The following is a 14,595-nucleotide window of genomic DNA, read 5'->3' as shown; positions in this document are numbered from 1 at the left end:
GGCACACACAGACACAAACATCCATTCCCACCCTCATGCTCTCATATGCACTTACTCCACACTCAACCAACGTGGAGACAGACATAAAGAGACGCTGTACACACGATCACACTCCCCAAGCGTACTCTACGAACCGGGTCTAGGTACCCTTGCCCCTGGAGGGGGGAACTGCACCCAGACCCAGGTGGTGTTACCCTTTTCCCTGCGGTGGGGAGAGGCAGACCGCCCCGACTCCGCAGCAGCAGGGAGGCCCCACACTCCAGACCGCAGTCGGACGGCCAACTCCTCCTCCTAGCCCCCCCGCTCCAGCAGGCCGCAGAGAATGGGGGTGAGAGAAGACTCCAAACCTCCCTCCACCCGCTCATTGTAGTGTTGATGCATGTGTGTTCTAAGGTGCAATTTAAAACCCAGGAGGGCATGGAGCTACCTGCCAGAGAGCAGCAGGTAAGCGCATGTCCCTCCTGCTAGCCCTCAATGTCTACGTGTATTTAAAATTGAGAGGTGGGCAACGACGCCAGGGGTGAGGTGTACACCCTGATGGTAATTTGGACTCCGTGTATCGTGCCCACCCCCAAGATCCTATATGTATGTGTAATGAGAGTGTGAGTAATGTGAATGTCTAAGTTGTGGGATAAAATTGAGGCAGAGGCAGCCAGAAGGGGACAGGGGGGGGTAGCCTCCTCTGCACCCTGGTGACATACCCCTACTCCAAGGCCCTGCATGTGTGGGTGGTTGTGGTGGAGCGGGAAGAGGGAGGCAGCTGGAGATGGGGAGGGAAGGAAGGGAGGGGCAGGTGACCCCTCCCTGGGGCCAGCTCCCCCGCTGACCCCAGTAGGCACCCCCATACTCCGCGACCCACCAGGGAAAGGGGGCCCAGGCCCATCCAGACCGGGGCCCAGTGCAGCAGCGCCCCCCGGCCCCACAGAACCCGGGACAGTCCACCCAACCCCACCACAGAGAAAACTGCACCCACCCCATTTGGATTTCTGTAACGGTGCCGTACAATAATCGGCTCCAATCAGCCGACGGGAGAAAACCACCTGCGTTAATGATTATGTGAAATATCTATCCTAGTGGCCAGTTATCAGCTGGATGGTGTCATTCTTCATAAAAGCCAATAATGCGACTGATAAAGTTGACACACATCAAAGTGCTTTGTCTACTGCAGTGTTTGCAGACTTGGGTTTAGAGCTGCAATCGACAGCTGATTTGATTTTGTGTGCGTTTGTGTTTTATAAGCCAGGCCACAGAACACTTGTTTCATATTTGGATTATCATTTAATAATTTGGTGCGTTTAAAAAATGAGTAAATACATAAAATAACATGCAGTTATCAATTCATTATTATGTCAGAAACTCACTGTGAACCATTATGTTCTTGGGGAAATCCTTGTTAGTGGTATTACAGCACTATTCTAAAAATAAACAATACTGTTCCTGTACTTCATGGAAATTATTCAGCTTGTTAAAGTTATATTTGCATATTTGGAGGTCTTTCAAGGACAGCAAAGTTGTGCGCTTTGGACTTTTGTTTTCCTAATATATAAAATTGTCCAGGTCCAACTACTTCCTTTTGATTTATAGTAAGCAAACCATTTAATTGGTCTCTACTTTAAAGAGCTGTATAACTGATGAAACCCATGTTCTTATTTTTAGCATTAAATAAGCAAAACATACTAAAATAACTGGGAAACCCTCCCAGTCAAGCTGTGGATACAGACTGGTTCAGTTACAGCTGCCGTTCTCCAGCTAAACCTACTTCAAACCAGTTTAGAAAAGCACAGGCATGTTTAAAAACTTTACACATTGCTATGTTGGAGACTTTAAAGTTAGATTTTAAAGTGCAGAATGACATGCATGTTTGCAGCATTTCCTGGTGTGGTGTGTTTTCAGAATGAAGCAGATGTTACAGGCTGATTTAAAATTTTGCACAAAACAGGTTTGGCAACCTTGAAGTTCCTCAAATGTGAGTCTGTGTAGGACTTCACTGTCCTTGTAACACAGCTTTATTTTATTTTACTCATCTTTTTCTTATCTTGTCTGTGCAGGTCGTGTGGTATTATTGAGAGACTGCAGACATCATGGTGAACATCCCAGAATACTATGCAGGAAAAAACGTGCTGATCTCCGGAGCGACCGGCTTCATGGGCAAGGTACAGTTGTGGTTTTCATCATCTAGCAGCAGGGCTGAGCCCAGCAATATGAACTTTGGTAATCTTTAAAGTGGCTATCTGGAGAGTTTTCAGTCTGAAGCATGTTACACACACTTGACTTAAGTTGTATGTTAAAGTGAAGTGGCACACACGAAGACTCTCAATCAGCTGGAACGTCTCTGCACAACTGCAGCCATCCAGTGAACTGCAGTGTTGCAGTTTCGTGATGATTCAAACACATCGAATTCTATTGTCAGCTATTATTTTGCAATATAGAGCTCAGCAGTGACCACTCATTTTAAAAGGCTCTGGTTCCAGAAGTGAGTTTCTCATTCATTTCCTCCATATAAAAGACTTAAGCGTCAAACCAAGCCGAGCAGCTGTGAGTCAAAAATATTTGATTTGGGTCCTCAAAATAAAGGGAACCGGAAGAAAGCAAAAGTGCAAGAATGTGTACAGAACAAATTTTGGGCAAGAGAAATGATTACTCAACCCATGATGCATTGCAAATCTCAAGTTCCAACTTCAAACATCTTTCAGCGTTTTCGAATGTGATCTTTTTCATTATCACTGTGTTTTTATATGGTTAATAAAAATGTTGCACATTAGTAGTTGATATGTTTGGAATGATATACAGAAACAAAGAGACAAAGAGTCATGTCCTGAATTTCTTACTTCCACTTTACTTAAGCTGTTAGAGGAGAGTCGGAAGGCCTCTTAGTCAACCACCATGTATTGGTTAACACATCCAACTTGCATGTGACAGACCCCAGTTTGAGATGGGGATGGGACACGAAGTCAGCCTTACTGTGTTCACAAGCTAGTGTACTCCTTGTGCCAGTACCAAGCGCACATAAGTGGGAGTTGTAAAAGGACGACTCTTGTGCAAAATCTTTGCCTAATAAAATATGCAACCTCTTTGAAACGAGAGGAGCCAAAAAAACTTTTCTTCTGTATCAGAGTTTGTCTTTTGTGAAGATTTAGCAGGACTGACCAGTTGTAACAATCTCAGTCCAAACTGAGTCATTTTGCTTGCTTGTTATTGAAGGTGCTGCTGGAGAAGCTGCTGAGGTCCTGTCCAGAAGTCAGATCAGTCTATGTGCTGGTCAGATCGAAAGCTGGTCAAAGCCCTAAAGCCCGCATCTCCGAAATCGTCAACAGCAAGGTGAGTAATGGGAAAAGAGAGGATGGTGTGATGTGATGAATGGTTTTGAGGCTCTTCTGTAGCTGGCAGATGGAACAAAAATGGCGCACAGAAATGTTATACTGCATATTTTTGCCACATCGACAACAAACACCCTCTGGATGGACTGCCTTTGCACTTTTGCAAAGTCCAGCAGTTTCTCATTTTGCTCTAGTTTGGTCTTTTTCTCCCCTCTTACTTCATCACTTCCACAGTTTGGAGACTGTAGTGGCTTGCGTGTGCCAAAATTTGTCCTGTCATCTTCAGAGTCTCAGTGGGGTTCAGATCAGGCTCTGGGATCGCAGTGTCATTATTTTAGTTTCAGCCAATTTTGCAGAGTGACAAGCAGCAACATGTTGGTGAAGCAGCTTCTGATAAAGATTGTGCAGAAACCCCCCACACCGTGATACTGCCACATTCTTTGGGAACAGTTTTCCAGTTTGATGCCAAATGCAATGTTTAAAAACAAGGAAAAACAGGCTGGTCTGAGAAGTGACGACTCTTCATCCTAAATTGTGACTAGGTCAAAAAAAGAAAGGGGTCTTCTACAGCATGACAGTCATCTGTATTTGGTTATGGTCTTCTGTAATTTCCATGTCGTGCTGACTTTACTTTTTTCACTATTTTAGCTGTTTGAAAAATTGCAACAAGATCAGCCGGACTTTGCAGAGAAGATCATTGCAGTGAACTCTGACCTCACACAACCGGAGCTGAATCTGAGTAAAGCGGACCAGAGCATCCTTGCTGAAAACATTGACATCGTCTTCCACTGTGCTGCCACTGTCCGTTTTAGTGAGCCACTCAAGTGAGTTATTTTTTTCCTCTTTTTAACCCTTTAAAACTGGTCGGAGCGGGCACGCTCTGTTTTGCGTAACTATTTTTAAATCCCGGTACCACTGCAACCACGTAAGCTAGCGCAATAATTTTTTTTGCATATGAAACCGGAGAAGTTGTACTTACATCTTATGCCATCAGCTTGTCCTAGGTCACGGTTTCCTTCCACATAAAGCTTTGCAAAAACTGCATAAAAAGCGCTTGCAGCAACAAAAACATAATATTCCAGAAACGCGCTTTGCCGATCTGATCAGCTGTTCATAACACTTCCTACTTGGAATAGACATCAGAGCGAACTTTCGCATGTCCGCCATGACCTGCCCGAAACCAGAAGTGACGTATTTTTCGCGGAAATGTAGTTTTTTACCATCAGGGCCTCATGAGCCTGTACTGGTGTTTTTAAAAGTTATGTTTGACTTTATGCTTTTCTGAATAGTTTCTGGGATGCTTAGGACTCATATTGCACTGCTGGAAATAGTTTATTTTGATGCATATGCTGCTTTTTTTGCATATTTGCACTATAATATTTATTTTCGTTTTTCCTGCAGTATATAAAAATTGGTGTATTTCAAAAATAAAACTGTGAAGACACTCAAAATAAATTTCCTGTGGTGGGAAACTATTTTTTTTAACTTTTTTGTAGTTACAGTTTTGAGGGATAAACCTCTTAAATTTCTCTAACTAGAAATATATATAATAATTACAAACGATTTTCAATTTTTTTTTTGTAGTTTATTGCACTTTTTTGCAATTTATGTAATTGCTATGCACTTAATGCATCCATATTATTAAAATTTGGGCTATAATGGTTGTATTGATGTATAGCAACTTGAAATGCTCCCAAAAAATGGCACTACAGCATGTAAAAATATAATATAAGCTCTGGCGGACTTGGTTCTATGGTAGGTCTTAAAGGGTTAAATTTCTATATTAGTTTTAAGCTGTATGGTCTTATGTTTGGGGCTCCTGATTGTAGCTTTGCTCATTTATATTCTGACCTTGCACCTTCCTTCGTTCTTTGCCTAAAACTTGCTGCTTTTAGCTTCTCCTAAAAGCTTAGTTTCTTCTTATTAAATTCTGTGAGCCTGGTAAAGGGCAGCACCTTAGTGTGTGCGATCTACTGCCTTTTTTAAAAATAGCTGTTATTTATTCAAATGAATGGTGATGGAGTCAGTGTTTGCTTGGTGCGGCACAAGAAAAAAACAGCAATGTTGACGGACTGCCCACTGTTGTTTTGAACCACACAGACTGATGACACCTGACCCGGCATGCAAAGGGCACGCCTGGAGCTGCTTTGAGATTTAACTCTTGCAGCCTTTTGGAGATGGTACATTATGCTTGGAGGAAATTATTTGTGCTAAATGGGTGGAATTGGATGTTGTTTATAATTAGTATTGTGGACATTTGTGTTCTTGTTCAAAGTTTTCGGGCAGTGTGCAAGCAGGAAATTGTGCACATCAGTGTAGTGTAGATTTTGAGTCAGACTAGGAGTCAGGTAAACATTTGATAAGGAACTTTTGTTTGTGGAAGCTTAAATGATACTTCTGTGTTTTGCGACGACAGATATGTGAACCTTATGTAATCAAAACGGAAGTAAGCATTTTTAGGTGGAGCTGCAATCACGTCTTGCTTTCCTGACATGTACTATCCTGTCTTTTACCCTCTTTCACTCAGGGATGCAGTGCAGCTGAATGTCCTGGCCACTCAGATGATGCTGGCCCTGGCTCACAGGATGAAGCACCTGGAGGTTTTTATTCACATCTCCACAGCCTATGCCAACTGTAACCGAGAGCTCATCGAGGAAGTTGTCTACTCTCCCTCCGTAGACTACCGAAAACTCATCGATACTCTGGAGTAAGCTGATCTGGAATGTGATCAAACAGCACTGACACCAAACGTCTGCTTCACGTGTGCAGATATGAGGACGTAGCAGTCATTGCTAAACGGCAGCATTAAGTTTAATAGTTTTTTTTTTTTTTCCAGACTTTGATGGATTTAAAAGCAAGTAGGAAGTGCATTTCAAGATTAATGCCAGTGAAATAAAACGAAGCACTTCAGCTTAACTCTGGCTTTACAGTAAATGGCTCAAGATAGATTAGTAAAGTCTGTGGAGTAGAGATTAGTGCTATGATTCTGGGGATTTTATGTACAGAGCTGTTCAGTGAACGTTTGAGTGCGTGTGCAAAGAGACAGCATGCAGAGTTTGTTGTGTACAGTACACACTGATCTTCTGGATGGGCAGAGTTGCTCGAGGCTGTTGTGTAGCGGTTGAATAGTGATGAGTGAAACGACCTAATGAGCTGGAATATCATTTTTCCTTTTGCCCAACTCTGGCTTTTCTATGGAAGGTGGAGCAGATGGGCATTGTTGGCACACGTAATTCGCTCTTCAGGTTTCTCTTTTTACCTTGTTCCAGTTATGTAATCATGACAACTGTGTTGTTCGTGTTTGCATTTCTTTGTTCTGAGCACATTTTTAGGAGTGTAATCACATGTGGTTTGCATGGAAGAGAGGGTTAAACTCTTTTCCCACCTGGTCTGTTGGAGACTTTTTTTCCTTTTCTTTTTCTCTCACGCTTGAGAACAGTCCAAAAGAGCAAATCGTATTGCTTAGCAGACTTTCTGCAGACTGAATAAATTAATAAAACTGTGGGCACTGGTAATGAAATGAGGTATTTTGGTCCATTTAATGAACTTGTGCATCAAACAGCAGTTATTCTCTTTACACGCATTATCTATAGACTGTATATAAAAAAATGGATGTGTATACATGTCCGTTTATTTATTTATTTTTATTAAAAAAAAGCAAAAATATGGAAGTTGCCATTTTGAGATGCCTACAACTTTCTGAATTCCACATTGTAGAGATTCTTGGATGTTTTTGGTGTTGACGGCCGTCCCAAAATCCCTTCTTTGTTCATTGTAGTTTTAGAGTAATCTTTGATGAGTGAACACTGTTGGTTTGGCTTTAATTTGAGCTTAATGTAGCTCATTACTACTTGTTTGCCCTTTCCCCTGGTGTGTTTGTTAGTGAAATGTTGTGTGTAATGAGAGCGTGGTGCAGCGTGGGAGAGACGATGACATTTTACACAAACTGGTTTAAGCAGTTGGTGAATTCTAAGTCTAAAGGAAAATAAAGTGAAAAGAAGGACATGAATATTGTTTTGGCTGTTATACTTTTGTCCTGTAATTACAACTGGTTTGATTTTTGTGTGAGTAAGGCTCCCCTGGAGGTGTGGCTTCCTAACGCTTGAAGAGAGTTTTTCTGAACAGCAGCAGTAGTGCTAGTGACAGATGTGACAACCTACAATACGTAGGTATTGCAAAGTGTTGAGGGGAATGTGTCATTGCCTTTTGGATATTATCTGGGTTTAAATATTGTTGGGGCAGTCACCCACACAGTGATTAGTACTGGAGAATGAGCAATATTTCTGTTTACTTCAGACTGGAAAGCCCTGCAGGTCATAAAATTAAATGAAGCAAATACAGGGCTAATCTCTCTCTGTCTCTCTCGGTCCAGCTGGATGGATGACGATCTGGTATCTACACTGACTCCCAAGCTAATTGGAGAACATCCCAACACTTACACCTTCACCAAATCTCTGGCCGAATATATGGTGCAGCAGGAGGCTGGAGACCTCAACGTAGGCATTGTCAGACCCTCCATAGTTGGAGCCAGCTGGAAAGAGCCCTTCCCAGTGAGTAATTCCAGATGCTGGTGTTACGCTGCCTTTTCATTATTACTGTAGAACCTTACATTGGTAAAGAACAATGCATAATCGTGTCTTTTATATATAATTTGGATTTGTTCCCCCCCCCCAAATTTGGTCTTCTTCACCTCTCCTTTTTGCCAAGCACAATTGTGGGAATTCTCCTAAAGTTTAAGCAGCAGTGTGATTGATTTATTTTTTATTAAGTCAGTTGAACATCTGCCTGAAAGTTATATTTCAGCTTTAATATTTTCATTGCTTTTGTTAAACGTTGTCATTCAGCTTTGGTGAGTAAGCGCATTGTTTCAACATCTTTCAGGGCTGGATTGATAACTTCAATGGACCCAGTGGGATTTTCATTGCAGTAAGTACACAGGAAAAATAACTGTAGGTGGGGTCTAGAAGCCTAAACTGTTTTATGATTGCTCGTATTTACAGCACAATCAGAGAGCTTTGAGTGGTATTGAAGTATTTAAGATTCTGGTGGTAATTTACTGTTATTCATGATGATTGGTTACATAAACAACTGTGCCGTATGTTTGCTTTGAAGAGCTAGTTGTGGTTTATTAATTGTTATAAAGTCTGTGGTGTGATTTGTGATTGTGGTGTGTTTTCCACAAATCAGTTGCATTAATACTTCCTCTACGCCACCCCCTCTTAGGCTGGTAAAGGGATCCTCCGAACAATGAGAGCATCTAATAATGCTGTGGCTGACCTGGTTCCTGTAGATGTGGTCATCAACACTACGCTGGCTGCAGGCTGGTACTCAGGATCACAGGTGCTTAACAGGTGAGAGACCCACACATTAACACAACTTTAGTCAATATTTGTTTTTTTAATTCATCTTAGTTCCTCTGACATCTTTCCCTTTTTACGGCAGGCCTAAAAGCATACCCGTGTACAATTGTACAACTGGTGGGATTAACCCGTTTCGCTGGGGAGAAGTCGGTAAGACAATTTCTTGCCTAAACGCAGCCTATGAGGGGGAAGCCCCTGACAGTGGAAGCTTATGCGCTTTAACGTGGCGTCTAATGATATACCCTCACTGTAACTTGATTCCCGACCTGCCACACCCAAAGCAGAAGCTTTTGTTTACCTGTCCCTTATGGATATTGATTTGGGGCAGTAAAGTATCCCAAGCGCATCTTTCCCCAGTATAGAAGTTGCACATTTTGGAAAACTGTTCATAATCTCATCATGTCCTGTATTTGTGCTGAATTCTCTTAATGCTTTGCATTTAAATTTCATGGTTTAAACTGTAGCTCCTGCTCTAAGTGCAGTGTTTTAAGCTTTTAAATGTAAAACCGCTATGTCCTAAAACTTGAATTCTGGTGTGCTGGCAGTTAAATTACTGAGCCAGGTGCAGGGCTTGCATATATAAAATTAGGGTGGCAGCGACCGTGACAGAACGAGCTTGAGAGTCACTCCCCTTTGTTTAAAGTTGCACTGTGCATTAAAAAGGTGACAGATAACAGCACGACACAGTTTCAAATAGGAACTGAGAAGGGAAATGACTTTATCCAGATCATGTAGAGGCTCGCCTCAGAGTTTAAATGATATTACACAATTTCTCAGTTTGCAGATCTTGACAACTCCTGCTGCATACAGTGCTGTGCAAAAGTCTTGAGCCACCCCTCATTTAATTAGTTTGCTTCCAAGTTGCCAGATTTCTTTAGTATTATTATTGGTGGTCGTAAATAACAGTTCTCCAGGCTTTCTAAAGGTCCTTTAAAGTTTTTTTTTTTCTTAGCTGCTTTTTTCACTTATAAAAGAAGTGAGACGGGGACACTACACAAGAGCTGGAGCAAAAACCAGCGGCAACAGGTCTGATGGAGCGATTCATCCAAATGTGAAATTATTGTTCAAATCATTAGTATGTACAAAGCTGATCAAAGGTTCACAGTGAGTGTCTACACCCATCTATAGAGCAGGGTGGAGGCTCTCTCATGGTTTGTGGCTACATTTCACCCAGTGTTGTTGGATATCTTGTCAAAATTGGAACTGTGAACACAAACGTGCCTCTGTAGACTGATCCACTATGCAGTACCATCTGCTTGGCAACAGTTTCATTTTTCAGCATGACGATGATCCTGAACACACAGTAAACCTGGATGGAAAAGTGTAGGATCATCTCGACAGAGAATGGAACAAAGGGCACCCAAAATTCAAAGAAGAGCTTTAAATGCCCTTAAAGAACCCTGGAGAACAGTTCCTGAGGACTACTTAAAGAAATTTCAAATTTTTTCTCCACATGGAGCATGCATTCACATCCATTTTGATAGTTTGGACAGGTTGCTGAGTTCTCATATTGAAGTGAAGTGTGATTATTCTCACACTGAGCCATTCAACAGCGGTAACTAGTAGCTCAAATGTATAGGAGGAGTCAACAGGACTGAACAGGCCAATCGCAGCAGTTGCAGGCTGATCGCCACACAGGTGGTGGAGGTGCACATTTGGTTGCATCAGTTGCTGTTATGACACACCTCATCCCCTGTAATGCTGCCATTTTTAGATGCCTGATGTTATTCACCTTACATTATTTGTTATTGTATTAGCACCCTTTTGTCTAGCTAGTTTCCTAACAGCTAAGGCAGTTGAAAACTAGGAAATCTAACTTTTTCTAGTTCCGGTACAAACCTTGTGGCTTTGTATATCTGCAGAACATATAGTATAGTTTTCCCACATGGCTCAACCTTCTAGCCAGTCATAAAGGCAAAACAATGTAACGGCAATCTTAAAGCTGCTCATTGATGACTTGTGTTGAACAACCTTCTGTTTCTTAGAGTACCATGTAATATCCACATTCAAGAGGAACCCCCTTGAGCAGGCCTTCCGTCGGCCCAATGTTAATCTCACATCCAATCACCTAATCAATCAGTACTGGATCGCCGTGAGCCACAAAGCTCCGGCCTTCCTCTATGATCTGTACCTCAGGCTGATTGGACGAGAACCCAGGTAACCTCGTCATTGCCGTTTCGGATGTGCCGTGCCGCTGCTGTTCTAACAGAACCCCCTACCCCAAACACACACACACTCGCATTTCCGCCGGCTTACACTGTCACCCTTCCTTTATCGAAGTAGCCTAACGTCATAGCTGCAGTGCTGCTGTGTTAAAGATGCTTGTGTGCAGTTTTGCAGGTGAAGAATGTATAACCCAGCTGTTCTCCTGAACATGCTGGATTCTGCACTCTTTGCGTCTTTCTAATGTTTGTATTTTCAGTTAGATTTCCAAAACCTCGGCACCAAGTTCACTTCAGTCCAGCTCATAAATGGACTGAAGTGGACTCACACTGTCTTGTTTTGTTTCCAAAGACTAGATCCAGTGTTCTGTTGTGCTGCTAATTAGACGATTACAGTGGGCCTGCGTCTTTCCTTGTATCAAAAGGAGGAGAAAATGAACGTGCATTCCTTTTCTTCTCGTCCTCTGTGTCCTTCCTGTTCCGTCATATGTGATTCTCTCTCCTACAGAGTACTGTATAAACATGTCCTTCAAGACCAATCCCTTAGAGCAGGCTTTCAGAAGGCCCAATGTCAATCTACGCTCCAACCCCTTTACTAATCAGTACTGGACCACTGTCAGCCACACGCTGCCAGCCCTGCTCTATGATGGCTATCTCACGCTGATGGGCCGGAAGCCCCGGTAAGGTTGCAACTGCCCTCAACCCTCTCCTGTCTGCCAGTCTGCCCCCTGCCTCTCCCAATTTCCCCACACTCCACTCCTCCCTGAATGTGTCTTTTTTTTTTTTTTTTTCCTGGGAAGGTGGAAACAAGGGCAGAAGGAACAATGTTTGCAGTGTCTTTTCTTGACGTCAGCTGTTAATGTAGGCAGTATCCGAGCATGTGTTTTCAATTCAAAGAAGATGCCACGTGCCTTTTTTTTTTTTTCGTGAACAAGCCATGCTGTGAACATGACATCCATTATCCGCCGGTCTTCACCCAATCATGGAAAATGCTGAGGCACCACGAGACTTCTTGACCAATCGAGAAAGTTGTGCTCAGTTGGGCATCTTGTGTCTCACTGAAAACAACACTACTGCATGCAAACTGATTGGTAATTCATTCTTAGTCTAAATTCTAAAGCCACAAATATTTCAGACGGTAAAAGTGACACCTTTATAGTTTTAAAATCAGCAGTGCTGTTTCTGATTCAAAATAAATAAATAAATAATAAAAATAAATGAAAAATGAATTGGACAAAACTTGCTGTGCTTAACTGTCTGAAATACTCATGGATGGCTGAATGGGTAATTTGTATTGAACCTAACTGGCTTTGTCACCAGCTACAAGAAATGATTATCCCTGCTTCTGTATGCTGATCAACCATGCATGTTTGTCACATCTTTGAATCATTCGTGTTCGCAGAAGGAATCTGAGTCATATCAATCTGCCTTCATTAGTGTAACAGTTTAAAAGGACAGCATTACAGGCCTCGCGTTGCAGCCTGCCATTTCTGTTCATGACAAATTGAAACGTCTGAAGTAATTTGATCCAAAAGTGGTTGACATTTACAATTTACTGGATGACAAAAAAGGTGGCATTTGAAGACTCGGATCCCTTTTATCCTGCTAACAATATTGGCTGCTTCTTTGCACACTGATCACAACATCACCTTGAATCATTCCTACTAAAAATTTGATTATCTCCATCTGAACTAACACAAAAATTAAGTATCCTAACTGGATTCATCTGTGTTACCAGGAGGACAATATCACCTCCACTGTAAGTTTATTTTCTGAGGAACTTAAGCTGATTTAGTTCATTTTTGTGTTGAGCTTTTAATTATTTTGGGTAAAATATTGACCTAGACTGGGTCATGGGTTCATTTGAGAGTGAACTGTCTGTCCTCCTGGCCTATAAACAGATTAAATCCAGTTGATTTGTTTGCTGATTTGTGTGACTCACTTTGCCGCAGGGGAGAAATTGCCACCTTGACTTGCAGTGCTATGAAAAAGTTTGGAAAATACGCCAATCTTTCAGGCAAGCTATAAACTTACCAAAAACTGTGAAAAAAGTATGACCTCCAAATGTCCTAATCTGGGGTTTAATAAAATTATTACACGATTGAATTTTAATTGTCTGGAAAAACTACAACATGCTTCCTTTGTTCTCTCCAGGAGTAAGAAAAAGTTTTAAAAAGTGCTGGCAAAAGAAAACTATGTGGAGTAGCTGACAAATCTGTTTTCCACAAAGCTTAATAAAACTTTTTCTTGGCACTTTTTAAGATTTTGACAGGATGGGAACAATAAAAGTTCAAAGTTTAGATCAATAAATCAGCCACAGCATTAACTCCACCTACCTAATAGTTTCAGATTGCTTCATTTGAGTTTTCTAACCAATCTGGTCATGGGCAAACATCAGCTGAGATGTACCTTTGGTTTCTGGCACCAGGACTTTGGTATTACTAATTCGAGAATGTGGTTTGTAACACTGAGTGTTCACTTCTTCTGTCATTTGTGTTAACGCTGTGGCTGATGGCTACCGTATGCAATCTCATAGCACTGTACAGCTCAAATGATCACTTTTTAAAATCAAGATCAGCTTAATCAAATGTGCAAATCAGTGAAGTCATGCCCATAGCGTAATCGGAGAGGTCAAATCGATCTGAGATATACAGGAATAACAAATTTGACTGCAAACGGTTAATTTTTATATACATACATATATACATTGCTCTCTCTGGTACCTGTCTTTTATAGCCTAATATTTCTCTAGACTGTCTAACCTCTGCCCCTGCTCCCAAACACTTTGGCATACTCTTCTCCTTTCCTTCTCATCCTGCCTATTTATCCCACCACTCTTTATCTGTCCTGTCCTCTTCCTCATCTTCCTTCTGGTCCTACTCTGCAAACACTATTTATCCACAACACTGCTGTCTTTTCCTCACACTGCCCCTCCGCTACATGCCGTTTGCCATAGGATGATGAAGACGATCACTCGCCTCCACAAAGCCATGATGGTACTGGAGTATTTCACCAGTCACTCCTGGGTGTGGAACACTGACAACATGGCCATGCTGTTGGCCCAGATGAGCCCTGAGGATAAAAAGGTAGGGAGGGTCGCTATGAATAAACAATGTTTAATCATCGCTCCGCACACAGCTTCATTCACACTCCGTGCCTCAGTTACCTGTGCCTGCCCCGCCCACGCTGCAGTCGTTTACACGCTGTGGCAGAGTGGAGTGCCAGAGTGATGATGTCTAGTAGTCGGCTGGTAAGGCAGAGCGTGATTCATTCACTGCTGACGTCAGTTTGTTGTGAACGGGATCATTGTTCTGCGTTGCAACTGTCTGGAGGAATCTGGACTCAACATTACGACACTGACGTCTTGTGAAGTCTTTTCGAGAAAATAATCAGATGCTTTCAATCCGGGGCGTCAAATTCATGTTACACTGGCCACATACAGCATACTTTCATCTCAGAACTTTAGCTACACATTTAATCCCTGATGTCTTAGTAATTTAAGAAAGAAGGGCAAATTCAACAGTTTTTCTAATGTTGCTGTAGCAAAGAAGGAAATCTCCTGGGACGCCTCTTTGGGCTTAAAGTAATAAGAAATAAATGTGCAAGTTCACAGAAAGTTCTGGTAGCTCACTGCCCAGACTAATTATGAAATTTCTATAGTGGGTGGGTTACTCAGTTATTTAGGTGTAGCATGAATGGCCATCCGAGATGTTTTTATGTAGGAGAAGCTGTAACGGTTATGAAAATACAGTTAAC

The 14,595-nt window shown here is 42.0% G+C and overlaps 1 protein-coding gene across 2 annotated transcripts in view; it reads left to right on the top strand.

Annotated features, from left to right (window-relative positions):
* far1 (fatty acyl CoA reductase 1) overlaps positions 1-14,595 on the top strand; it is a 31,661-nt gene that overhangs the window by 12,291 nt on the left and 4,775 nt on the right. Inside the window, exons 2-11 of one of the 2 annotated variants that reach the window (XM_005928383.3) lie at positions 2,049-2,153; positions 3,202-3,318; positions 3,966-4,141; positions 5,845-6,024; positions 7,690-7,867; positions 8,199-8,243; positions 8,541-8,668; positions 8,760-8,827; positions 11,348-11,519; positions 13,796-13,925. In XM_005928383.3, coding sequence (XP_005928445.1) covers positions 2,082-2,153; positions 3,202-3,318; positions 3,966-4,141; positions 5,845-6,024; positions 7,690-7,867; positions 8,199-8,243; positions 8,541-8,668; positions 8,760-8,827; positions 11,348-11,519; positions 13,796-13,925 — 1,266 coding nt within the window. In that variant the 5' untranslated portion in view covers positions 2,049-2,081. Of the gene's footprint in view, positions 1-2,048; positions 2,154-3,201; positions 3,319-3,965; positions 4,142-5,844; positions 6,025-7,689; positions 7,868-8,198; positions 8,244-8,540; positions 8,669-8,759; positions 8,828-10,662; positions 10,835-11,347; positions 11,520-13,795; positions 13,926-14,595 lie in introns of both variants that reach the window. The other variant, XM_005928384.3, reaches the window with a different exon arrangement.

The sequence above is a fragment of the Haplochromis burtoni genome, unplaced genomic scaffold, assembly GCF_018398535.1.
Source record: "Haplochromis burtoni strain Fernald_Lab_line unplaced genomic scaffold, NCSU_Asbu1 Contig_112, whole genome shotgun sequence".
Classification (NCBI taxonomy): domain Eukaryota; kingdom Metazoa; phylum Chordata; class Actinopteri; order Cichliformes; family Cichlidae; genus Haplochromis; species Haplochromis burtoni.
This window is presented reverse-complemented; position numbering and strand designations above follow the sequence as displayed.